The sequence below is a fragment of the Bos indicus x Bos taurus genome, chromosome 16 (genome assembly GCF_003369695.1).
Source record: "Bos indicus x Bos taurus breed Angus x Brahman F1 hybrid chromosome 16, Bos_hybrid_MaternalHap_v2.0, whole genome shotgun sequence".
Lineage (NCBI taxonomy): Eukaryota > Metazoa > Chordata > Mammalia > Artiodactyla > Bovidae > Bos > Bos indicus x Bos taurus.
Genome location: NC_040091.1, coordinates 37,843,924 through 37,870,938, shown reverse-complemented (window position 1 = coordinate 37,870,938; position 27,015 = coordinate 37,843,924). Strand labels below are relative to the sequence as shown.

Sequence of the window (27,015 nt, the reverse complement as noted above, 5' to 3'; positions counted from 1 at the left end):
GCTTTATAACAAGAAAACAAAGCCATTTATTTTCCCTTTACCTTTAAGAACTGCAGTTTGTAGACATCTTTAGACACTAAGATCAGAAGAGTGTCCTCAAATATGTTTAAAATAGTTCGGTATAAATTCTGAAAAACAAGTAAGTTAGACAACCAGCCAGCCAGTAGTTATGTAATCCTGGATCCTCAGTTCTCCCCATATATTGAAGGTAAAAAAAATAAAGCAAGATGTAGCTATGGAGGTGAGACCTCATTCAATACAACATGCCATGAATTGCTTTAATACCTTGTAGGACAAGAGAACTGTGTAGCAAGACTGAGAAATAAAAAACCATGGATGTTACTGATCTTACTACAGAAGTCTGCCTACCTGCACTTTTCTTGGCTCCTATTTACTTTGAAGCACTTGCCAGTAAACTTGCTGGACTTGCTAAACAAATTAACCAAAATCTCTTCACCCATTTGTTCCTATAAGTTCTATACAATTCCTTACACCCCAGGGATTGTAGAGTTCACCAGGAATCCAGGAAAAGAGATTAGTGCTGGAATATGCTATTTATCTATTATATCCAAAAAGAGTGAAGAAGAAAACATAGATTACAACTTGTGGGCAGACATTCTGTGGGATTGCTCTGCATAAAGACGTCTCATCATGATCAAAGGAAGCAAAGTCTTACTTCTAGGTCATTTTCGTCTTCTTCATGCATTCCAATTTCCCTCACTTCATCAAGATTTGTGACAGCAAATGCCATTTTAAAGGATGACTTTATTATCTTCACTTGAGTTTCAAACTGCAATGCAGGATCCACGAAGCTGAACAAAAAAAAAAAAAAAAGATATAATTATTAAACTAAGGAAAGAACAGATGTAAGCTAAATTTAGTGGCCTTTTCTTAGTTTAAGAGTTAGTATACTAGAACATGAGGCCCAACTTTTGGCTTTATATAACGTGTGAATTTTAAGTATTACTCTAAAATTATTATGGTGATTTAAATATAAAGGAATCATTTTTTTGGTAAAAAATAATTTGTAATCAGTTATTTAGAATTCAAAATATATTTCTCCATAGATATAATACTTTACAGGGTGGTTATTTCCCAGCTAAGCTCTTCAAGCCATGCTGAAATTTAGGTAGTTGAAATATATCACTGCCACATTTTATCTAATCCATGAGACTGTGTTTTTCACATGTAACACTTCTGATATTGAGATATATCTTTCAGTAGATGGCAAAATAAACCTTCCCATCAACCGTTAAAAAGATAAGTTGTGACACAGCTATTTTTCTTTTGATAAGTGTGATCTGGATAACTGTGCCTCCTGATTTTTTAAAGTACAAATAATTATTTTTTTTTTTTACAAGATGGTAATATAGTTGGTAAAGGTAGGAAATCTTGTGCTGAACTCAGAATCATTTCCCTCTACTGGACAAGAAGATCTAAATATCTGCTATCCATTGTTTGAAATGGAATTTCCTGGAACATAGTAGATAATTTTTTAAATCTTAGGAAGATTGATTTGACTTATTCATGGACTCCAGTAGATTTTCAGACTCTGAACAAATAAAAGTATGTTACCTATCAATAAGTTCCAGTGGTTTTTTTTTTTTCAGTGGTAGGATTCTAGGGATGTATGATTTGGTTTAGGAAAATGAAAAATTAATATTTTGATAAAATAGAAAATCGTCTTGTAATGTACTTTGAAATCATATTACCAGTTCTAAAAATGCTAAAATGGTCCACATAATGAATAAGGATTAGGAAAGTAGCATGATGCTCCCCTGGTAGCTCAGCTGGTAAAGAATCCGCCTGCAATGCAGGAGACCCCGCTTTGATTCCTGGGTTGGGAAGATTCCCTGGAGAAGGGATAGGCTACCCGCTCCAATATTCTTGGTCATCCCTGGTGGTTCAGATGGTAAAGAATCCGCCTATAATGTGAGAGACCAGGGTTCAGACCGTGGGTTGGGAAGATCCCCTGGAGGAGGGCATAGCAACCCACTCTAGTATTCTTGGCTGGAGAATCCCCATGGACAGAGGAGCCTGGTGGGCTAGAGACCATGCGGTTGTAAAGAATGAGACACAGCTGAGTGACTAAGCACGCTAAGCACACACGTGATGCTCTGATGCATTCACAACTGCTGATGGAGTAAGAATCTTCCCATTTAAATGTGAAGAAGGTTGAGGGTCAGATATTGGTGATAATAAAGAAGAAAGCCCAACAAAAATATTTGGGTCAACATAGACAATTATCAGCAAGTACACTTTTGAGAATTTCAGTGTAAAACTTTTCTTATATTCTAAGATATATAACAATATGGTATAGAAATAAATGTGAGAAGAAACAATAAATATCTCTCACAAATTACTGTGTGCTTTAAAAAATTTTTTGAGCTAAATACTTGTTTCAGATATTGGAGTGAAGTGAGAATTAGCAGTAAACCAAATATACTAAAAATTTTTCTTGAAAATGTTTTATTTCTTCTCATTATAGAGCAATAGTATTATATAATATTAGTAAGTGAAATTTTTGCAAGATTAATTTCAAGAATCACAATTGAATAAAGGAAAGTAGATGTCTCTTGATAAAAGCATGGGAATATTATATAAAACATCAGAAATAAATCAGGAGGGCTATGTCAATATGCTGTATGATTAATTCAAATAAAAAAGTATTAAGAGATATGTACAATTAATATAAATTGATAAAAGTCATAGTTATTAACATAAAATCTCAAGCACATAGAAACAAAATTGAAAATTGTTGAACATATTTATTAAAATATAATATAAAAACTATTAAATTATTAAGAATATAAGGAGAAATAGAAGTACATGGGAGAAGATTAAGCATTCAGTTATTAGTATGTGGCAGGTAAAATTTTAAAATCTGCAAATGATAAGGCTATGCTTTAATATAATTAATAAAGAGATATAAATAAATTATACTAATCAGATAACAAGGGTTATCTCTTTAAATAATCAGGGAATGCTGAAAAATATTTTGCGTATAGTTAGCCATAGAAAGTTTCAAACTATAAAAGCATATATATTTCATTCTCTCATCACCATGAGAAATCTATTTTAAAAATTAGAAAATTAGAAGTATTTAAATATTATCAACATTTTTTTTTCTTATTTAAAATGAGACAAAAATAATAAACTATGCATATAACTTAAGATTCTGAAAGGGTTAAAAATACAACCAAAGAAGTGAAGGGCATAAACAAAATAAATGCATTATTTAAAAAAATTTATAAGGGGAAATAAGTATAATGGCAATTTTAAAGATTTAAAAGAGAAGTAAAAAGGGAGTAGAAACTAAATAATTAGGAAGACTAAATTAGTCAAAAAAAGAAGGGAGATATTATATGGGTTTAATTTTGTTATTGTTTAGTTGCTAAGTTGTGTCTGACTATTTTGCGACCCCATGGACTATAGCCCACCAGGTTCCTCTGTCCATGGGATTTCTCAGGCAAGAATACTGGGGTGGGTTGCCGTTTCCTTCTCAAAGGGATCTTCTCAATCCAGGGATTGAACCCACATCTCCTGCTTGGCAGGCAGATTCTTTACCACTGAACAACCAGGGAAGTCCATGGGTTTAATAGTAACAAAATTCATTTATATTGTTAAATTGTACAGGTATATATGAAGATATAACATGTGTAAATCTTTATATATCAAATAATACTGGATCAAAATATGAAAAGCAAAATTTATAATAAATTTTTTAAAATAAAGGAAAACCATTATGTATGTGGGAGATTTTTAACACATTTAAGTAGACCAAAAAATTAAAATATGGAGAAGGGGATTCTAATCTACAGTCTGCCTTTCCATGAACCTTGTAAAATAATATAATATTCCAAATCTTGTCTATATGTATCTTTGTATATATGCATGCATATCTTCCAGGTGACTAGGCTTTGATGAAACACTTATAGGTGCAGTTCTTCTGGAGAACAAATTGACGCTATCAAAAGCTCTAAGACAATTCATATAATTTGCATTACTTCAGGTTTAGGGGAAACAGATGCTAAAAGAGGATTTTAAGAAGTCTAAGAGAAGTAAAAGAGATTTCCAAAAGAAGCAGAGAAGGAAGGAAAAAAGATTAGGGTAGGAAGAGTCTTGGATTACAGCAAGTTCCAAGGAGGTTTCAGCCTGGCTGATGAGGATCTCTCGAGCTGAAGTCACCCACTGGCACCCACTGGAGTTATTTGTCCTACCATGCTGGGTCACTGATGCGAGCAGCCCACAGGAAGTGAGGCCTCGCAGACCATGTTGGCAAATCTACACAGGCAGCAGCTGTAGCTGTTGGCCAGTGAAGATCTTCCAGAGCAGGGCATTTTTATGGTTACCTATCATTTAAATCAGGGCTTCCCTGGTGGCTCTGTGGTAAAGAAATACACCTGCAATGTATGAGACTTGGGTTCCGTCTCTATGTTGGGAAGATCCCTTGGAGAAGGAAATGGTTACCTGCCGGGGTCCAGCCCCAGCAGGATCCAGGGGTACCCTCAGGATGACGGCTTAGGCGATAAGGATAGCAAAGCAGAGAGCAGGGCTTGATCTTCCTTGATTAACACAGAAAGCCAGTAAAGCTCCTGTGTTCCAAGGAGTCATCCTGAAAGAACAGAGAGAGAAAAGGAGGGAAAAGGAAAAAAAAAAAAAACCGACATGGGGAGACCGAGCTCTGGTGAGCAAGGCCCATAACTTTATTTTCAAAAGGAACTTTTATACCTTGACTTGTACATAGAGGGAAATGAAAGATGCAAAGTCATACAGAGTCAGCCCAAACATTACATCTGTTTATCAAAACCAGGATTTTTTCTGCATACCTTTCCCATAAACAATGTTGTGTACAATATGTTCTGGCCTTGGAGGCCTGTGGACATTTTATGACCCTTTTTTGGTAAAGGCTGATCAGTCAGAAAACTTATTTTCCCTTAAAGTATTTTTTCTCTATTTTTCCCAGCCTCAGAAAATAATAAACAGAGTTACATTCTCACAGAGCAAAGGTGCAGCAAGTTACAACAAAGAAAGAACCAATTAGCTCAAAGGTCTGATGTGGTTAATTCCAAGGCTGCTGCTTGTTTTTCTTACATTCCAACTATGTTAACCAATGCACTCCCAGGTGCACAATGGATAAGGGATATGGGCACTTGGCAGCAAGCATTGGCCCAAAAAGGAAGCCCTTTACCAGTACTATCTAGTCTAATAATTTTTCATCCCTTAAAGGACTCTATGCTCATTAGGACTTTTAGAATGTTTTGGCTTCCTGTTCCTTTCAAGATTGGGGAGTTGTGAACAATCATGTGTGTTAATTGCAAGAGTATGGATAAACCTGTCAGGCAAGCTAGAATGTCAACAGAGGGGTTAAAATAGAAATATTCCTTTTATGTCCAAGAGACTTATTAACTAAAGCCCTAAGTTGACTTTTTCCAGAGAAAGGTGGTCGGGGATAGCCCCCTGTTAATGTCAGAAGAGTTGGTGAAAGGCACAAAATAGTAAGACAGACAGATTTTGGTTTTGGGGTAGATGCTCGAGCAGATTCAGGGGGTCCCTCGAGGCCTGATCTGCCTTTGCCTGTCAGGTCTCTTCCGCATGACCTTTGTCATGGATGGGATCTCCGTGGTGGCTCCCGGCAGTAACCCATCCCAGTGTTCTTCCCTGGGAAATACTATGGACAGAAGAGCCTGGCGGGCTACAGTCCATGGGGTAGTAACAGAGTCAGACATGACTTAGCGAATAACACATACACACACACACACACACACACATCACTTAAACCAGAAACCTCACTCTCAGAAGGGTATTTCAAAGAAGTTTTTCAGAGCAGATACAATCTTTTATGTACAAGGATGATCATCATAGTATTGATAAAATTTAGTTTCAGTTCAGTTCAGTCCCTCAGTCGTGTCCGACTCTTTGTGACCCCATGAATCCCAGCACACCAGGCCTCCCTGTCCATCACCATATCCCGGAGTTCACTCAAACCCATGTCCATCAAGTCGGTGATGCCATCCAGCCATGTCATCCTCTGTTGTCCCCTTCTCCTCCTGCCCCCAATCCCTCCCAGCATCAGAGTCTTTTCCAATGAGTCAACTCTTCGCGTGAGGTGGCCAAACTACTGGAGTTTCAGCTTTAGCATCAGTCCTTCCAATGAACACCCAGGGCTGATCTCCTTCAGAATGGACTGGTTGGATCTCCTTGCAGTCCAAGGGACTCTCAAGAGTCTTCTCCAACGCCACAGTTCAAAAGCATCAATTCTTCGGCGCTCAGCTTTCTTCACAGTCCAACTATCACATCCATACATGACCACTGGAAAAACCATAGCCTGGACTAGACGAACCTTTGTTGGCAAAGTAATGTCTTTGCTTTTGAATATGCTATCTAGGTTGGTCATAACTTTTCTTCCAATAAGAAAATGTCAAAATTTGGAAGTATTCTGCTGCCATTGAAATGAAAATATGATCTTACAGAAAAGTTAAGACAAAGTAAAAATAAAAAGTAGTATAGTAGTTTATCTGCCTATTTATGCAATACAGAAAGATTTATAAACATCAGAAGGAATAGGTGCTGAATTAGGGTGGAGGAGCCTGGAGTAACTTTTCACATTGTTGATATGTATCTATTACATTTTAAAGGTATTCAGCTAGTCCAATAAGAGAGCATGAAAGCTTATTATACCTGGAGTTCAAGGCCAGGATCATGGCTTGATTACTTATCAGACCTGAGTATGCGTCCCAAAGGCTGGTAGCTGATTGCTCCTGCAAGTACCAGGAAAAAGAAAAGAGTCAATGATGATATATCTGTGGGGCTCATAACACCGTGTGTAATTCTGCCTTCTACAGAGACCAAAGAGGCCAAACTGGACTTGAAACATAAGCCCAAACTTTTATAGAAGTGTTGAGACCAGACAAATTGTAATTTAAAACCTATGCATGATACTAAATGCTGGCCTTTTGTAGCCAACCATGGTTGTCTATGTAATTGGTATTTCCAGACAAAATTTTGTTAGGAATGCTCTTTACCAGGTGCTCTTGTATACACCACTGTTAAGTGCAATATACTCCTTGTGGAGTCTGTCTATGAAGATACCAGCAAGATGATTTATGTTAGGCCTTACTGAAGAATGTCCAAACTCACACTACTACAGAATGAGAACCAGGTGCAGGTAAATATATAGCTGTCTAATATAACAATTTAAACTTATATATGATATTCAGTGGGATCCCAATAAGAATTTCCAGTTTTTTATACAAGAAGTTGGAGAACTAGAGAAGGACTAATAGAACAGGATCTCTTTTCTTCTCTGCATCTCACCCTTGTTTATGTAAGCCTCTGTTGCAATGTCACTTTCTTGTATCAGGCCCATTAGTGCTGTCTATAAAAATTCTCAGTATTTCTGAAATAGCTCAGAGTTCTTTCAGGTGCATGTATGTGTGCATAGCCGCTCAGTCATGTCTAACTCTTTGAGACCCCATGGACTGTAGCCCACCAGGCTGCTCTCTCCATGGAATTTTCCAGGCAAGAACATTGGAGTGGGTTGCCAATTCATACTTCAGGGGATCTTGCCAAACCCAGGGATCAAACACATGTCTCTTTACCACTGTGCCACCTGGGAAGACCCTTTCTTTTAGGTACTGCTTTATGATAATGATTTTTCAAAGAGGGTTTTTTCTCTCTAGCACATAAGCAAATGACTGCCCCTGATTGCTTCTCACCCTAAAAGAGCCCTTCTCCATTTGCTCAGTGCTGCTCCATTGACTCCAGCAATGAGTGCCCTGTGGGATCTATGTTCTGCCTCTGTGGAGTGTAAGAACAATCTTGAAGGATAGAACTATATTCCTATCTATTAAGTCCATGTTGTGGGGTGCATGTTTGAATTTTCATAAATTTCTATATTGAAATGCTAACCCCAATGTAATGATATTAGGAGGCAGGATCTTTTGGAGGTGATTAGGTTTAGATGAGGTGATGAGGGATAAGCAATCCTTTAGCAACTAGAGCCTTTCTAAGAGAGAGCTTGCTTTCAATTTATCTCTCTATCAAGTAAGGATACAAGGAAAGGATGGCTGTCTGAAAACCAGGAAGAGGAATCCCAGCAGATACTGAATCTGCCATTTTTTGGTCTTGGACTTCACAGCATCCAGAATTGTGAGAAATACATTTCTGTTGTTTAAACCATTCATTCTCCTGTTGTTGTTTAGTGCTTAGTCATGTCCAATTCTTTTGCAATCCCATGGACTGTAGCCCTCCAGGCTCCTCTGTCCATGGGATTTTCCTAGAACACTGAAGTGGGTGTAGAATACTGGAGTGGTTGCCATTTCCCCCTCCAGGGGATCTTCCCGACCCAGGGATCAAACCCACATCTACTGCTTGGCAGGCAGATTCTTTACCACTGAGCCCCCTGGGAAGCCCATCCATTTTCTGGTCTCGTATTAAACCAGCCCAAACTAACTGAAATAGTCATAGAAACTTCCTGATTGGGGATCTTAACTAGAAAATAGCATCTTCCCACTAGAGATAAGCATCCTGCCATGACCTTTCTGGGAATCATATTGATTGTTCTCTAACACCTCTTCTTTGTGCTGTGCTCAGACTGAGTGGTGCAGAGGACTTATTTTCTTTTCTCTAAAATATTTATATTCATATTTAGTATTGATTCCTAACAACATCAAATATGATTTTACTTAATCTTGAGAGAATAGGTCTTTGCTATGCTACATATTAACATTTTGCACATTCTTACTTAGAGAGCATGGAACCTTCTGTATGGCAGACAGCTCTCATTGTAACATGGAAGTATAATGGTAATTCGTTTATTTTGGAAAGACATTTTTGTCCTCGTCACCACTTTCATTTGATTTGCCCAGAGATCCACAAGTTGTATTTCTCGACAATGACTAACTGAACATTTTGTCTGATATGAGTACTGATCCTCTGGCGGTATTGTCTCAGTGGCAGATTTTCTTATAAAATACATTCTAACTGAGCTTGAGTCCTTGGAAATTAATATATGACACTTTAAATCTCAGTCACTGGATCTCAACACTGGCAGTACATTCAGTTCAGTCACTCAGTTGTGTCCGACTCTTTGCGACCCCATGAATTGCAGCACGCCAGGCCTCCCTGTCCATCACCAACTCCCAGAGTCCACCCAAACTCACGTCCATCGAGTCGGTGATGCCATCCAACCATCTCATCCTCTGTCGTCCCTTTCTCCTCCTGCCCCCAATCCCTCCGGGCATCAGGGTCTTTTCTAACGAATCAACTCTTCGCATCAGGTGGCCAAAGTATTGGAGTTTCAGCTTCAGCATCAGTCCTTCCAATGAATGCCCAGCACTGATCTCCTTTAGGATGGACTGGTTGGATCTCCTTGAAGTCCAAGGGACTCTCAAGAGTCTTCTCCAACACCACAGTTCAAAAGCATCAATTCTTCAGTGCTCAGCTTTCTTCACAGGCCAACTCTCACAGTACATTAAGGGGTTAAAAAATACTGATTTGAATACTGGACCACACCTTCAGAAATTTGGTTATAATTAGTCTGTATTCAAGACCTGGCATCAACATTAAAAAAAAAAAAAAAAAAGCTTCAAGGAAGTTTTGATGTACAGCCAGAATTGAGAAGCCCTTTTTAATCCTCCTGCTTGCTTGTGCAGTAATAATCATTGTTAAGTTGATCTATAATAATGTGGACCTCTGCTTCTCCTGTTAACTAGCATCTCTCTTTTTCATGGAGCCAGATTTGTTACCACAACTCTAGCACCATCTTATTGTTCTGCCCATATTATTTTAGTATATCATTTGTGGATTCACTGATTCACAATACTCCTTCCTTGTTATCAGTGTGCTTTCATCTGGGCTATATATACTGATAATGCTTACCTAATTCCAAAAGCCAGTGTACACACTGATAAGCAATAAGGATTGTCTAACATATACCTATCCAACCAGTCCATTCTGAAGGAGATCAGCCCTGGGATTTCTTTGGAAGGAATGATGCTAAAGCTGAAACTCCAGTACTTTGGCCACCTCATGTGAAGAGTTGACTCATTGGAAAAGACTCTGATGCTGGGAGGGATTGGGGGCAGGAGGAGAAGGGGACGACAGAGGATGAGATAGCTGGATGGCATCACTGACTCAATGGATGTGAGTTTGAGTGAACTCTGGGAGTTGGTGATGAACAGGGAGGCCTGGCGTGCTGGGATTCATGGGGTCACAAAGAGTCGGACACGACTGAGCGACTGAACTGAACTGAACTGAACATATACAAACTGATTCTCCAGTGGTGTCAGTATAGGAAGTTATAGAATTTAGCTAGGAATTTCTACTTTTCCCAATTAGGTTTTTTGTTTTTCAGAATATATAACATGTTCACCAGTGTTCGCAGAAATTCTTCAGTGCTTCCTCTGGGGAGATACATTTATCATTATAGCTTTAACTTCTATTATATGGATAAGTTCTCTTTTATATCATTTTCAATTACTCCTTAATCACTATGACTCTTCATTGGAAACCCATAAAAATTGACAAAATGGTCACAATCCTGGAAATGTATACTTCGTAATATATTTCATAACACTGGATTTTAGGGCTAGTCTTATGGGCCTTAAGCTTCCATATTTATTATTTTGGTTTTCTTCTCTAAGCTAGCCATCTGCTTTTTATATATATCTTATATCATTGACATCTTTGTTCAGTATCACTTGTCATTCTTGGCCAGAAAAATTGGAGTTGTGCCAACTTGGCTAGTTTCTTGAATCTCAGATGTTTCAAATCACATACATATCATGTGTGTCTTATGCCACCTTAACCAGGGTATTATCATAATAATCATTATCCTGAGGGAATTTGAACTCCCCTCTGGTAATTCACAAACTCTCCTGGGAATGTTCAAAGGGAGCCATGGACTGGTCTTCTAGAATAGTATGTGAGTCTGTACCTTTTCCTTCATCTCTACCTCACTAGAACATCTCCTTTCTCTGACAACAGCAAAATGTGAAAAGTTCAGGGAAATGGGGCATGTGAATTGAGGTATGAGTATTCAATGTCCTTACCTCTTCGTTTTGTGCTGGTGCCACACGGAAGGTAGTGATACTGTTGCTGATGCTCTTGTGTCCCTACCAACCCTGCCAAGACCAGATACTAAGAGAGCCCAAGGCTACACCCAGAATAAATTCACCCCCTACCCAGGTGGCTCAGAGGTAAAGAATCCACCTGCAAAGCAGAGAGAAGGAAATGCAACCCACTCCATTGTTCTTGCCTGGGAAATCCCTTGGACAGAGGAACCTGGTGGGCTACAGTCCATGGGGTCACAAAGAGTCAGATACGACTTAGTGACTAAAACAACAACTCCCCAATCCAGTTAAATTATTTTTCACTACTGCAAAAAGCACCAGAACCAGTGTAACTACACTGTGCACTCTCAGTATTGTAGTTTTTTCAGTTTTCACTTGTTCTTACATTCACTTCAGACTTTAACTCTGGGGGAGATTGGTGGGACAAATTCCTGAGAGAAATTTACTATGCTGTTATATTACATAGAACTGCCCCCCTCCTTTTAAAAACTCATTCTATTTAAACTAGTTTTGTGCCTCCACTGTCTTTCCTTAGAAAGCTATTTTCCAGAGAGGTGTGGGACTCTCATCTCTGCACCCTACTAGAAGTCATACTTCACCGATTCTCCAGACATTTTAGGGTTTTAGTGTCAACATATTAATAGCTTGACTTGTGATAGGACCCCAAATACACACTCCCCTCATTAAAAAGCCTTTGCCATTCTTACAAATCTTCCCTTTCAACCAAGCATCTTGCTATGGAAAAATAGAGAACTGAATAGTTCTTTAATATTACTGTAAGACTGCATGCCCAGGATGCAGATATTTTCAGTTGACCATCAGAGAGTTATTTAGTATCTACCATGTACTAGGCACTGTGTTAAGCGGTGGGACTAGAGCAGGGGGCAAGACAGATAGTATTTGCCTATATTCTCGTGGGTAAGTAAACTTGAAACAAAGGAAACTGGTACATGATCAAAAGAGGAATTACAGGGACTTCTATGGGAAGCTAATCTAGCAGAGGATATCAAGGAAAATTTGTTTTCTAAAGAAGTTTTAGACTTAAGTTTAGAGACTTATAGGGGTCAGGAGAGCAGAGGAAGAGTTTTTCAAACAGAGAAACACTAGGGCCTAAAGATGACTTGAGAAAGTATTTGTTGCATTACAGATGTGGTTCTCAGCCCTGGCTGAACCTTAAAATCACTTGGATCCCTTCTGAAAATACAAATGCCTAGACTTCACCTCACAAAAGTGAATCAAAATCTCCGAAGGTGTGGCTCTAACAACAGTATTTAAAAAGCTCCACACACAATTCCATTGGGTTGGCCAAAAAGTTCGTTTGAGTTTTTCCATAAGATGGCACAAAAACCCAAATGAACTTTTTGGCCAACCCAATAATATGAAGCTGGAATTGAGAACCATTGTATTGAGGTCATAAAATGAAACCATATGGATGGAGCAAAGAAAGTAAGGAGAATGGTAAGTCATGGGGCCAGAAAGGGTGGATCGCAGCTGGTCCTATTGCGAGCCCTTTTGTGAGTAAAAGGATTTAGTACTCATCTCTCAGTTCAGTTCAGTTCACTCTCTCAGTCGTGTCCGACTCTTTGCGACCCCATGAACTGCAGCATGCCAGGCCTCCCTGTCCATCACCAACACTCGGAGAACTCATGTCCCTCGAGCTGGTGATGCCTTCCAGCCATCTCATCCTCTGTCGTCCTCTTCCCCTCCTGCCCTCAATCCCTGCCAGCATCAGGGCCTTTTCCAAGGAGTCAACTCTTCATAAGAGGTGGCCAAAGTACTGGAGTTTCAGCTTTAGCATCAGTCCTTCCAAAGAACACCCAGGACTGATCTCCTTTAGAATGGACTGGTTGGGTCTCCTTGCAGTCCAAGGGACTCTCAAGAGTCTTCTCCAACACCACAGTTCAAAAGCATCAATTCTTTGGTACTCAGCTTTCTTTATAGTCCAACTCTCACATCCATACATGACCACAGGAAAAACCATAGCCTTGACTAGATGGACCTTGGTTGGCAAAGTAATGTCTCTGCTTTTGAATATGCTATCTAGGTTGGTCATAACTTTCCTTCCAAGGAGTAAGCATCTTTTAATTTCATGGCTGCAGTGACCATCTGCAGTGATTTTGAAGCCCCCAAAAATAAGTCTGACACTGTTTCCATTGTTTCCCCATCTATTTCCCATGAAGTGATGGGACCAGATGCCATGATCTTCGTTTTCTGAATGTTCAGCTTTAAGCCAACTTTTTCACCCTGCACTTTCACTTTCATCAAGAGGCTTTTTAGTTCCTCTTCACTTTCTGCCATAAGGGTGGTGTCATCTGCATATCTGAGGTTATTGATATTTCTCCCGGCAATCTTGATTCCAGCTTGTGCTTCTTCTAGCCCAGCGTTTCTCATGATGTACACTGCATATAAGTTAAATAAGCAGGGTGACAATATACAGCCTTGATGTACTCCTTTTCCTATTTGGAACCAGTCTGTTGTTCCATGTCCAGTTCTAACTGTTGCTTCCTGACCTGCATATAGGTTTCTCAAGAGGCAAGTCAGGTGGTCTGGTATTCCCATCTCTTTCAGAATTTTCCACAGTTTGCTGTGATCCACACAGTCAAAGGCTTTGGCATAGTCAATAAAGTAGAAATAGATGTTTTTCTGGAACTCTCTTCTTTTTTCCATGATCCATTGGATGTTGGCAATTTGATATTTGGTTCCTCTGCCTTTTCTAAAACCAGCTTGAACATCTGGAACTTCACAGTTCACATACTATTGAGGCCTGGCTTGGAGAATTTTGAGCATTACTTTACTAGCGTGTGAGATGAGTGCAATTGTGTGGTAGTTTGAGCGTTCTTTGGCATTACCTTTCTTATGGATTGGAATGAAAACTGACCTTTTCCAGTCCTGTGGCCACTGCTGAGTTTTCCAAATTTGCTGGCATATTGAGTGCAGCACTTTCACAGCATCATCTTTCAGGATTTGAAATAGCTCCACTGGAATTCCATCACCTCCACTAGCTTTGTTCGCAGTGATGCTTCCTAAGGCCCACTTGACTTCACATTCCAGGATGTCTGGGTCTAGGGGAGTGATCACACCATCATGATTATCTGGGTCGTGAAGATCTTTTTTTACAGTTCATCTCTGTATTCTTGCCACTTCTTGTTAATATCTTCTGCTTCTATTGCTACTGATGCTGCTAAGTCGCTTCAGTCGTGTCTGACTCTGTGTGACCCCATAGACGGCAGCCCACCAGGCTCCCTCGTCCCTGGGATTCTCCAGGCAAGAACACTAGAGTGGGTTGCCATTTCCTTTTCCAATGCATGAAAGTGAAAAGTGAAAATGAAGTCACTCAGTCATGTCTGACCCTCAGCGACCCCATGGACTGCAGCCTACCAGGCTCCTTTGCCCATGGGATTTTCCAGGCAAGAGAACTGGAGTGGGTGCCATCGCCTTCTCCATCTGCTTCTGTTAGGTCCATACAATTTCTGTCCTTTATTGAGCCCATCTTTGCATGAAATGTCCCCTTTGTATCTCTAATTTTCTTGAAGAGATCTCTAGTCTTTTCCATTCTGTTGTTTTCCTCTATTTCTTTGCACTGATCACTGAGGAAGGCTTTCTTATCTCTCCTTGCTATTCTTTGGAACTCTGCATTCAGATACTTATATCTTTCCTTTTCTCCTTTGACTTTCACTTCTCTTCTTTTCACAGCTATTTGTAAGGCCTCCCCAGACAGCCATTTTGCTTTTTTGCATTTCTTTTCCATGGGGATGGTCTTCATCCCTGTCTCCTGTACAATGTCATGAACCTCCATCCATAGTTCATCAAGCACTCTATCTATCAGATCTAGTCCCTTAAATCTATTTCTCACTTCCACAGTATAATCATAAGGGATTTGATTTAGGTCATACCTGAATGGACTGGAAGAAACACAAGCTGGAATCAAGATTGCCGGGAGAAATATCAATAACCTCAGATATGCAGATGACACCACCCTTATGGCAGAAAGTGAAGAGGAACTAAAAAGCCTCTTGGTGAAAGTGAAAGTGCAGAGTGAAAAAGTTGGCTTAAAGCTGAACATTCAGAAAACGAAAATCATGGCATCCGGTCCCACCACTTCATGGGAAATAGATGGGGAAACAGTGGAAACAGTGTCAGACTTATTTTTCTGGGCTTCAAAGTCACTGCAGATGGTGACTGCAGCCATGAAATTAAAAGACGCTTACTCCTTGGAAGGAAAGTTATGACCAACCTAGATAGCATATTGAAAAGCAGAGACATTACTTTGCCAACAAAGGTCCGTCTAGTCAGGGCTATGGTTTTTCCTGTGGTCATGTATGGATGTAAGAGTTGGACTGTGAAGAAGGCTGAGCACCGAAGAATTGATGCTTTTGAACTGCAGTGTTGGAGAAGACTCTTGAGAGTCCCTTGGACTGCATGGAGATCCAACCAGTCCATTCTGAAGGAGATCAGCCCTGGGATTTCTTTGGAAGGACTGATGCTAAAGCTGAAACTCCAGTACTTTGGCCACCTCATGTGAAGAGTTGACTCATTGGAAAAGACTCTGATGCTGGGAGGGATTGGGGGCAGGAGGAGAAGGGGACGACAGAGGATGAGATGGCTGGATGGCATCACTGACTCAATGGACGTGAGTCTCAGTGAACTCCGGGAGTTGGTGATGGACAGGGAGGCCTGGTGTGCTGCGATTCATGGGGTTGCTAAGAGTCGAACACGACTGAGCGACTGATCTGATCTGATCTGATCTGAATGGTTTAGTGGTTTTCCCTACTTTCTTCAATTTAAGTCTGAATTTGGTAATAAGGAGTTCATGATCTGAGCCACAGTCAGCTCCCGGTCTTGTTTTTGCTGACTGTATAGAGCTTATCCATCTTTGGCTGCAAAGAATATAATCAATCTGATTTTGGTGTTGACCATCTGGTGATGTCCATGTGTAGAGTCTTCTCTTGTGTTTTTGGAAGAGGGTGTTTGCTATGACCAGTGTGTTCTCTTGGCAAAGCTCTATTAACCTTTGCCCTGCTTCATTACGTATTCCAAGGCCAAATTTGCCAGTTACCCCAGGTGTTCCTTGACTTCCTACTTTTGCATTCCAGTCCCCTATAATGAAAAGGACATCTTTTGGGGTGTTAGTTCTAAAAGGTCTTGTACTCATCTCTAAGGCCAATAAAAGTGAAAGTCGCTCAGTTGTGTCTGACTGTTTGCAACCCCATGGACTATACAGTCCATGGAATTCTCCAGGCCAGAATACTGGAGTGGGTAGCCTTTCCCTTCTCCAGGCCATCTTCCCAACCCAGGGATCGAACCCAGGTATCCCACATTGCAGATGGATTCTTTACAGCTGAGCCACAAGGGAAGCCCACAAGGCCAATGGGAGCCATTTAATAGAAGGAGGGATAAGACCACAGGGCTGCTTTGTAGAGACTTGATTGAATGAGATAAAGTTGTTGCCAAGAGAATGTTATAAAAGAGAGATTGTAATATACTAGGATTAGAATGTTGGCAGTAGAAAAAGAGAGATGCATAGTGACTGGTAGTAATATCAAATGCTGCATAAAGGTCATACAAGAAAATTATCCTTTAGATTTGAGACATGAAAACTACTGGAGACCTGGAGGGTTTCTGTAGATGCCCAGACTGGCAGGTCATCATGCTGAGTATTCAGCTCAAGTGTTATATTTGGATCTGAGGTTCTCAGCTATCTTCAGACACAAATGAAGCTATACACAAATAAACAAAGAAAAAAATTCTACTAGTCAAAGATTGCTTTTCCTTTCTACAAGAAAGACCAAAATCAACAAGTGAGACACTCAAAACAAAAACAAGCTGTGATATTGTAACAAAACCATTTTATTTGTTCCCATTTCAGAACCATGTATAATGGGGACAATACTTGTCACTTATTGATTCTGGTGTGACATAGTAATACTCATTGAAACTTGATATTCTATGCCTGCTGCTGCTGCTGCTGCTAAGTCACTTCAGTCGTGTCCAACTCTGTGTGACCCCACAGACGGCAGCCCACCAGGCTCCCCCATCCCTGGGATTCTCCAGGCAAGAACACTGGAGTGGGTTGCCATTTCCTTCTCCAATGCAGGAAAGTGAAAAGTGAAAGTGAAGTCGCTCAGTCGAGTCCGACCCTCAGTGACTCCATGGACTGCAGCCTACCAGGCTCCTCCATCCATGGGATTTTCCAGGCAAGAGTACTGGAGTGGGGTGCCATTGCCTGAGACCTTAAATAGTACCTTTTCCTATCTCATTGTTCTCAGCTGGATTTCTGTCCCTTGTGCTTTCTTTTATTTCTCTACTCCAAACAGAGCAGTGAACATTTCTGTTGAACTCATTATTGACGGCCACTATAGTATACTTTCTTGAGGCATCTCAGAAGTTATAGCATGACTTTAAAAGTAGACAACATTTTCAGAGACCCAAATATCCCTCACTTCCTTCACTTCCGAAGGGGAAGATTTCCATTTTCTTTGATTGAGGCCAGCAAAAAGAGGAACTTTTTCAAGCTCAAGTGTACATGGACATCGTAACCAGTTAATATATCCAGTATCACTGCCTAGTATCAGTAGTATCAGTACTTAAGTCCAAGTCTTAATATGACTTCATTCCAAACCTTTTTGGTGATTGTCCACTTTGGAGCCCTATATATTCATATATCCACTTCAATATTTGAGAGAATTCTGCTGATAAAACTTAATCGTTTCTTCCTCCTTCGTTTTTCAAAAATATAATTGTATAAACCATCAGAACTAGTAATACAGTATTATCAGTACATAAATACAAAAAAGCATGAGCAGAACAGTTGATGAAGCCGTCATATTCACATCAACTTCAGTGGTTCAAGAGGATGAGGATTACTAGTTACTTATTTTCCCACGGCTCCTTATAACCCATTCCCCTAATAAATCCCCAATTTAGACCTAGATTAGACCTCTGAGTTAGGTAAATAGGGATTATTGTAATAATATAAACATTCTTTACATCTCTTCTATGGTATCTGTGTAAGCAGAACACATTTTTTTCTCAAATGATTAATAAGGTTTAGCCAGTTGGTGATACAGACATTGTTTCCTAATCCCCACATTTTAGAAAGGCCTCTAGAACAGATCAGGAAGATCTCCTGGAGAAGGAAATGGCAACCCACTCCAGTATTCTTGCATGCAAAATCCCATGAATGGAAGAGCCTGTTGGGCTACAGTCCATGGGGTCCCAAAGAGTCGGATACAACTGAGCGACTTCTCTAGAACAGGCACTTATTTTGGAACAATTTCAATTTAGATTTACCTAGTCAATCTAGTACTTCAATTTGCCATCTGTTATGCCTTTTATTTTCCACTTTGACAAAAATCACGTCATCTGTGAACACTAGTAGTTCTAGGTAACTCATACTACCTAACTGCTTATCTATTTAGTGTTGAAAAGTTCCTCTTTAAATGAATAAATCTTCAATGGGCAGAAAAATCCTTTATTATTATCCTCATCAGTGAATGTTATATGATAATTGGAAGTAGTAACACTGACTTAGCCAGTGTAACCCATGGAAAACCATAACATTCCAGCAAGTAGTCTGATGACTCTTGAAGGCAAGATAGAGGGCATTTGCTCAGTGATTATGTTAATACACGGAATTTAAAAAAACTTCTGTATTTCTTTTTACTGTTACTCTTGGACAGACATTTAGCAATAGCAGTTAGAATGGAAAAGCTACATTCTAACTATATGAATACCTAAAGCATTAATCTCTCCTCACATAGTCCTTCTAGAGCATTGTTGAAATTGTCTTGTCAGTGAACATTCGATGTGCCAAATCACTAACACACACACCTCAGTCTTTCCACAAGGAGAACCTCTTTGGTTGTGTCCTGAGTTGATTCTTCAGTATGTTTTCACACATCTCAGATCAAAGCCAGGAGATCTTGGGATTTCTTAAGATGTTACAGTATAATATCTAATAGGAGTCTCAGGGGAAAGAATGAAGAAAACCTGAGGAAGAAAATTGTTCAAACAATAATACAAGATAGGGGCTTCCCTGATGGCTCAGTGGTGAAGGATCTGCCTGCCAGCGTAGGAGACACGAGTTCGATCCCTGGTCTGGGAAGATCCTACATGCCAGAGAGCAAATAAGCACATGCTCCACAACTACTGAGCTTGTATTTTAGAGCCCAGGAGCTGCAACCTCTAATGCTCATGTGCCCTGCAATCTGTGCTCCGCAACAAGAGAAGCCCGCAATGAGAAGCCTGCACACCAACGTCTAGAGAGTAGCCCCTGCTTGCCGCAACTAGAGAAAAGCCTGTGCAGCAATGAAAACCCAGCAGAGCCAAGAAATAAATAAATAAATTCTTAAAAAAATAATACAAGATAGTTTCTCAAAGATAAATGGGCTGGAATCTGGAGATTGACATATGAGTAAGTGCCTAACATACTTGAATTAAAAATGCACCTAAAACTATTGTTATGAAATTTCAGTTTAGCCAAGATGAAGAAAAATCTTAAAGGCTTCCAGAGAAATAAAACAGATGACTAAGGCTGCAAAATCAGATCATGATCAGATTTTTCATTGATTATACTGTATACCAGAAAAATGTAAGTTATGCCTTCAATTTTATTGTTTAAAGAAAATTATTTGCAACCTAGGGAAATGGCTAGAATCATCATTGATGATAGCTGTTTTTATTATTATATTTTAAAATTTTCATCTATATTGCATTATTTAAAAGATGGAAGCATACTACTTTTACAAAACTAAAAAAAGCCATTTAAAATTGATCATATATCTACTTCACACACACACACAAATCTCTAAGTTCCCAGAACAGAAATTGTGCAGGTCACATTTTGCTGCAACAATGCTATGAGATTATATGTTAAAAATAAAAGAAGGAAACAATGGATATGTATATGTAAAAAGATGAATTTATATTCCTACCTCACACCTAAACAAAAATAACTCAAAATAGAGACTAGATCTAAGTGTAAGAGCTACAACTGTAAAATCTTTAGAAGAAAATGTAAGAGAAAATCTTTGTCACTTTTCGTTTCAGCAGCATTTTCTTAGATACAGCCCCCAAAACACAGTCAACAAAAGAAAAGAAAAATTAGATTTGATCAATACTAAAAACATTTTTGCTTTTCATAAAGACACAATTAAGGAAAAGAAAAAAAAGTCAATGTGCTGGGAGAAAATATTTACAAATCATATATTGTATACTCAATAACTATAAGTATATAAAATACACCTAGATAAATTATTAAGAAATATTTAAGGTATACATGAAAAAAACTTTACTGAAGATTCAAGTAAATGAGATAATAAAGCATGTTCCTGATGATAAGAATTTAAATGATGTCTCCATAAACTAGTCTATAAATTTAGTATTTATTGTTATTGTTGTTCAGTTGCTAAGTCGTGTGTGACTGTTTGTGACCCTGTGGACTGCAGCACACCAGTCTTCCCTGTCCTTCACTATTTCCCAGAGTTTGCTCAAACTCATGTCCATTGAGCTGGTGAAGCCATCCAATCATCTCATCCTCTGGCACCCTCTTCTCCTCCTGCCCTCCATCTTTCCCAGCATCAGGGTCTTTGCCAGTGAGTCACTTCTTTGCATCAAGTGTCCAAAGTATTGGAACTTCAGTTTCAGCATCAGTCCTTGCAATGTATATTCAGGGTTGATTTCCTTTAGAATTAACTGCTTTGATCTCCTTGCTGTCTAAGGAACTCTTAAGAGTCTTCTCCAGCACTGTAGTTTGAAATCATCAATACTTCAGTGCTCAGCCTTCTTTATGGTCCAGCTCTCACATCCATACATGATTACGGGAAAAACCATAGCTTTGACTATATGGACCTTTGTTGGCAAAGTGATGTTTCTGCTTTTTAATATGCTGTCTAGGTTTGTCATAGCTTTTCTTCCAAAGAGCAAGTGTCTTTTAATTTCATGGCTGCAGTCACTGTCCTGAGTGATTTGGAGCACAAGAAAAGAAAGCCTGTCACTGTTTTCATCTTTCCCCCCATCTATTTGCCATGAAGTGATGGAACTGGATGCCATGATCTTAGTTTTTTGAATGTTGAGTTTTAAGCCAACTTTTTCACTCTCCTCTTTCACTTTCATCAAGAGGCTCTTGAGTTCCTCTTCATTTTCTGCCATTAGGGTGGTATGCAATTTAGTATAATTCTAATCAAATGCCAAAAGAAATTCTAGGAGAAATTTAACAAGTACAATTAAAAATTTTTCTGAAAGTGGGGACTTCCCTGGTGGTCCAGGGGTTGACTCCACACTTCCACTGCAGAGGACACGATACTAGGTATGGAAACTAAGATCTCACATGCAGCACAGTGTGACCAAAAACAAAAAAGTTGATCTGTAATGGCCTATATAGAAAAAATATATATAAAAAAGAGTGGATAAATGTGTATGTGTAAGTAATTACTTTCCTGTACATCTGAAACTAATGCAACATTGTAAATCAACTATACTCCAATAAAATAAATAAAAAATCAAAGTTGTTTTGAGAAGTAAATAAGTAAATAAGAGGAACCACTGGATAGATTCACTTAATTAGATATAGAAAAGCTCTATGCTATTAATATATAGCTGAGCCATCTGTAATAGATTAAAAGTGTGATAGCTCCTTTACTGCTGTGATTTGCTAAGATAATATTGACTATTTTTGCTGATTGTAAAGGATCCGCTTGCCAATGCAAGAGATGCGAGTTTGATCCCTGGGTTGGAAAGATCCCCTGGAGCAGGAAATGGCAACCCACTCTATTATTTTTGCCTCCATGGACAGAGGAGCCTGGCAGGGTACAGTCCATGGGGTTGCAAAGAGTTGGACGTGACTGAGAAAGCACGCAGTTTTGCTGGAGCCAAATGATGCTGCTGAAGCGGCCATCTGTCAAAGGCATTGATACTGCTGCTAGTGCTTGCTGGTAGAGTTCCATGACGGATGATACCCACAATCAAGAGAACTCGTAACTTATTTTACTTAGCATAATATCCTCTGTCTATTAATGTTGATGCAAATGGCAAGATTTCATTCTTTTTAAGGCCGAGTAATATTCCATTGTATATATGTACTACATATTTTTTGTCCATTTATTTGTTGATGGAAATTTATGTTGCTTCCATATCTTGGCTGCTGTAAATAATGCTGCAGTGAACATAGGGGTCATATATATTTTCAAATTAGTGTTTTTGTTTTCTTCAAATAAACACAAAGGAGTTGAGTTACTGGTTTGAAGTAATATAATTTGAAAGTCAACTATACTTCAATTTAAAAGAGAGAGAAAGAAAACTGGCCTTGCACAAAAGATTCTCTCACTTTCTAGCAAGAGCCACAGGTGACTGCATTCACTCTCACCATTTTATCTACTCATTGTTTCTCTCTCTTTTACAGCAGCCTCATCTTTCTAGGACTTGGCAGCTAGGACTGCTAGAGTAAGACTGCCCACTCTTCTACCAGCCCATTGTCCTTGAATCACACTTATGCACCTTGATAATATTTTCACACAAGAGGTGTTCTTCTCTTGCAGTCTCTTCCATCCTGATAGTCCTGTCTCATCTGGAGTGGTCCATCTGAAGTGGGCCTGAATTCTAGCAAGAACTTAGTTTAGGCTCAAACCATGACCTTTACATGAAACAAGTTTAATTTTTGTCCCATGAATCATTTGACCATCTCCTGTCTCAGTTCAGTTCAGTTGCTCAGTCACGTCCGACTCTTTGCGACCCCATGAACCACAGCACGCCAAGCCTCCCTGTCCATCACCAACTCCCGGAGTCCACCCAAAACCATGTCCATTGAGTTGGTGATGCCACCCAACCATCTCATCCTCTGTTGTCCCCTTCTCCTCCTGCCCTCAATCTTTCCCAGCATCAGGGGCTTTTCAAATGAGTCAGCTCTTTGCATGAGGTGGCCAAAGTATTGGAGTTTCAGCTTCAAAATCAGTCCTACCAATGAACACCCAGGACTGATCTCCTTTAGGATGGACTGGTTGGATCTCCTTGAAGTCCAAGAGACTCTCAAGAGTCGTCTCTAGCACCACAGTTCAGAAGCATCAATTCTTCGGCACTCAGCTTTCTTTATAGTCCAACTCTCACATCCATACATGACCACTGGAAAAACCATAGCCTTGACTAGACAGATCTTTGTTGCCAAAGTAATATCTCTGCTTTTGAATATGCTAACTAGGTTGGTCATAACTTCCTTACAAGGAGTAAGTGTCTTTTAATTTTATGGCTGCAATCACCATCTGCAGTGATTTTAGAGCCCAGATAAATAAAGTCAGCCACTGTTTCCACTGTTTCCCCATCTATTTTCCATGAAGGGATAGGACTGGATGCAATGAACTTAGTGTCCTGAATGTTGAGCTTTAAGCCAACTTTTTCACTCTCCTTTTTCACTTTCAAAAAAAGGCTCTTCAGTTCCTCTTCACTTTCTGCCATAAGGGTGGTGTCATAAGGGTGCATATCTGAGGTTGTTGATATTTCTCCTGGTAATCTTCATTCCAGCTTGTGCTTCTTCCAGTCCAACATTTCTCATGATGTACTCTGCATATAAGTTAAATAAGCAGGGTGACAATATACAGCTTTGACATACTCCTTTTCCTATTTGGAACCAGTCTGTTGTTCTATGTCCAGTTCTAACTGTTGCTTCCTGACCTGCATGCAGGTTTCTCAAGAGGCAGGTCAGGTGGTCTGGTATTCCCATCTCTTTCAGAATTTTCCACAGTTTATTGTGATCCACACAGTCAAAGGCTTTGGCATAGTCAATAAAGCAGAAATAGATGTTTTTCTGGAACTCTCTGTCTATATACATCTATTTCCAACATAAGTCTATGTCATTCTCTTAAATATAATTTGGTTTTTGGACCTAAGTGAAATATGGACACTGCTTCTGAAAAACATTAAGAACTGAAATTACAGTGCAATTTTAACCTTCTTAGGACCATATTCTTACTTTACGAGTTTAGCAACTGTCTTACTAGATCACCAGTTTATCTCTGGAGACATAGCAGGAATCAGTAAAACAGCTGACTGAACAACAACAGCTAACAACAAAACAGTTTCAAATTCTCACAGTAAGATTGCTCTATACTAATTTATTTTATTAAGATACCCCTTCACCAGAGAAATAAAAGGGATTAAGGGTGACTTAGAGACAAAGAAAAGAAACCCAATGACATAAAAGTAAAATAAAGATTAAAAGTAGGATAAAATTGATGATCTGTGAGGCACATTTACGGACATACATAGGAAACAGCATCTTTACAAGAGCAGGAGATAGATTTCAAATTTAGATATAAATGTGTAGGTTGAGCCAGTGATGAAACTTAATTATCTATAGAAGCATCTTTTTGAGTAAAGTTTTAAAGCACTATATTGATTTAAACATTTTAAAAAGTAATGCACACACATAGAGCACAGCACGATAGGGTAAATAGCGACAAAATTTCCACGTCTTCCTTCTATCTATGCAGAGATAGAATACACCGATATGGAAGTGCTAATAACACTGTTTTAGCTGAGAAGACCAGGAAATGCTTTTATTTTTTCTTGTAATTCTTCTACTGTACTCTATCCCACTCTACTCACTGATCCGATCCTCTTCTAGTTCGTTGTCTCCCTTATTGACTTCTAAGTCTGATTTCATGAATTTTCCATCTCTTTTGGTTACTAAAATGAATTCACCATTATTTTTAATACTGAATCCTGTTTATTTAAAAACTTCAACCTTATTATTTTTTCCTTGATCCCAAGGGCAGGCAAGATTCTTGGTTTTAGGGCCAACACATTATAACTTGGTGGTGATACCAGTGATTCTGGGACCAGATTCCATGAATTTGTATCCTGTTCCGCCACTTGAAAATTATGGGCCCACTGGCAGGTCACACCTCTTGCCTCAGTCCTCATTTTCTGAGCAGGGATAATAGAAGTACTTACTGTGTAGGACTGCTGTGAGGATTAAATGAGCTTTTCATGTGAAGCACTCGGAGCATAACTAAGATGTTATTAAAGCTATCTGTTAGCCATTTTTACCATTATTGGAGTGAATAATGGGGTTTCTCTCTCTCACAGCTCTCCTTGTCTCCTCTGTCTTTATTTTTATATTTAAAATAGTATTTATTTTATTTTTGGCTGCCCTGCGTCTTCATCGCTGTGTGAGCTTTCTCTAGTTGTGGCAAGTAGAGGCGACTCTCTAGTTGTGGAGTGCAGGCTTCCATTGCAGTGGCTCCATTGTTGGGGAGAACAGGCTCTGGGGCGCGTGGGCTCGGTAGTTAACGCTCCTGGGCTCTAGAGCACCGGCCCAATAGTTGCGGCACAAGGGCTTAGTCTTCCGCTGCATGTGGGATCTTCCCAGACCAGGGATCGAACCCGTGTCTCCTGCATTGGCAGGCGGACTCTTTACCACTAAGCCACCAGGGAGGCTTCTCTGAGGTTGTGGTGGTGAACTGGGAAAATAGTTTTCTCTTTTGTCTGCCCACAGCATGACCTCTTGTCCTCTTTCTGGTGGTCACTCACTTCCGACCTAGTTTGCTGGGAAGGATTTCCACAGTAATGAAGAAGAATAATGGGCTATTGTAGCGGGCCAGTCAGGAGGTGAAGGTGGATGGGAAAAATAGTGTGATGAGTCAAAACTTTCATCCTTTTGAACTAGTGTTGAAGGTCATTTTGGGGGGCACACAAGGGTAAGCAGGAATAGGACTCTGCCAAGAAAATGCTAAAAACAGTTTTCAATCAAACTGCCCTTTTCTCTTCCATCTACCCACACAATTGTATTGGTTGTTTCCCCCTCAAGAGATTTCAGTTACATGAATATACTCATGAAATATCACTTACCACACGGTGCCACTTGACACTGGACTGTAGAACGTGGAGATTACTTACTAGTCAAAGAGAAGAGAGAGACTCATTAAAATGTATTTGTCAATGTATGGTAAAAACCACTACAATAATGTAAAGTAATTAGCCTCCAATTAAACAAATTAATTTTAAAGAGAGAGAGAATGAACTCTTACCACCTGTTGGAACATATCCCCAAATCTAAAGCTTTGTATAACCTTAATGGCAAAGCCCAATAAAGATAGTGCATGAAGACACACACACACACACACACAGGAAAACTTCAGACAAATTCATCACAAATTTTACTGAACGCTTAACTAAAGATTAGCCAAAGAGCCATATTAAAAGTATAATCAAGTGGTATTTATTTCAAACATACAAGAATGGTGATATTAAAGAGAACATAAAATATAATTCTCGACTTTATTAAAAAATTACACGATAATTTTTATTAAGGCAAAATTCTGATAAAATTTTAAATCAATTCTTGATAACAATTCCTTAATAAAATAGATGTGTGTCATTCTCTTAAAGTGACATATAAACACAAAAGCCAGAGCCAGGTGTAATAGAGAGATAATTAGAAGCATTCTCAATTAAAGAACAAGACAAAGATGACCATTATTACTACTATCATTTGCCATTTCTGGACATTCCATCCAGTATTATTGAAAAATAGAAAGAAATAAGTATATTAAAATTGGAAAGAAAAAGACTGTATTATCTTTTAATTCTTTATCTCATGGGAAAGTACACGAGTGCCTTTTAAATGTGTCTATATCAGAATGATTTAACTAGCATTGAAGTTATGGATGACTGAAGTGTTTGGTAAATACTCTAATAAAACTTTTAGAACATGGTATGTTTTGTTTGCTTGTTTAAGGGGGTAGCCCTTTGATCATTACTTTCATTTCTTCTAATTGTTCTATTTAAATGTTCTGGGTCTTCTGTGCTTCTTTTTAAAAAATAATGTCTTTATTTTAGAATAATTTTAGATTTACAGAAAAGTTGAAAAAATAGCATAAAAATAAACTCAAAATGGATTAAAGATCTAAATGTAAGACCAGAAACTATAAAACTCCTAAAGGAGAACATA

The 27,015-nt window shown here is 39.1% G+C and overlaps 1 protein-coding gene across 1 annotated transcript in view; it reads right to left on the bottom strand.

Moving 5' to 3' along the window:
* Positions 1–27,015, bottom strand: part of MROH9 (maestro heat like repeat family member 9) — a 101,116-nt gene that overhangs the window by 71,641 nt on the left and 2,460 nt on the right. Inside the window, exons 2-5 of the mRNA XM_027564102.1 lie at positions 25,914–25,960; positions 6,682–6,761; positions 677–812; positions 42–128 (exon numbers count right to left, since the gene is read on the bottom strand). Of these exons, the coding sequence (XP_027419903.1) occupies positions 42–128; positions 677–812; positions 6,682–6,761; positions 25,914–25,960 (350 nt within the window). The remainder of the gene's footprint in view (positions 1–41; positions 129–676; positions 813–6,681; positions 6,762–25,913; positions 25,961–27,015) is intronic.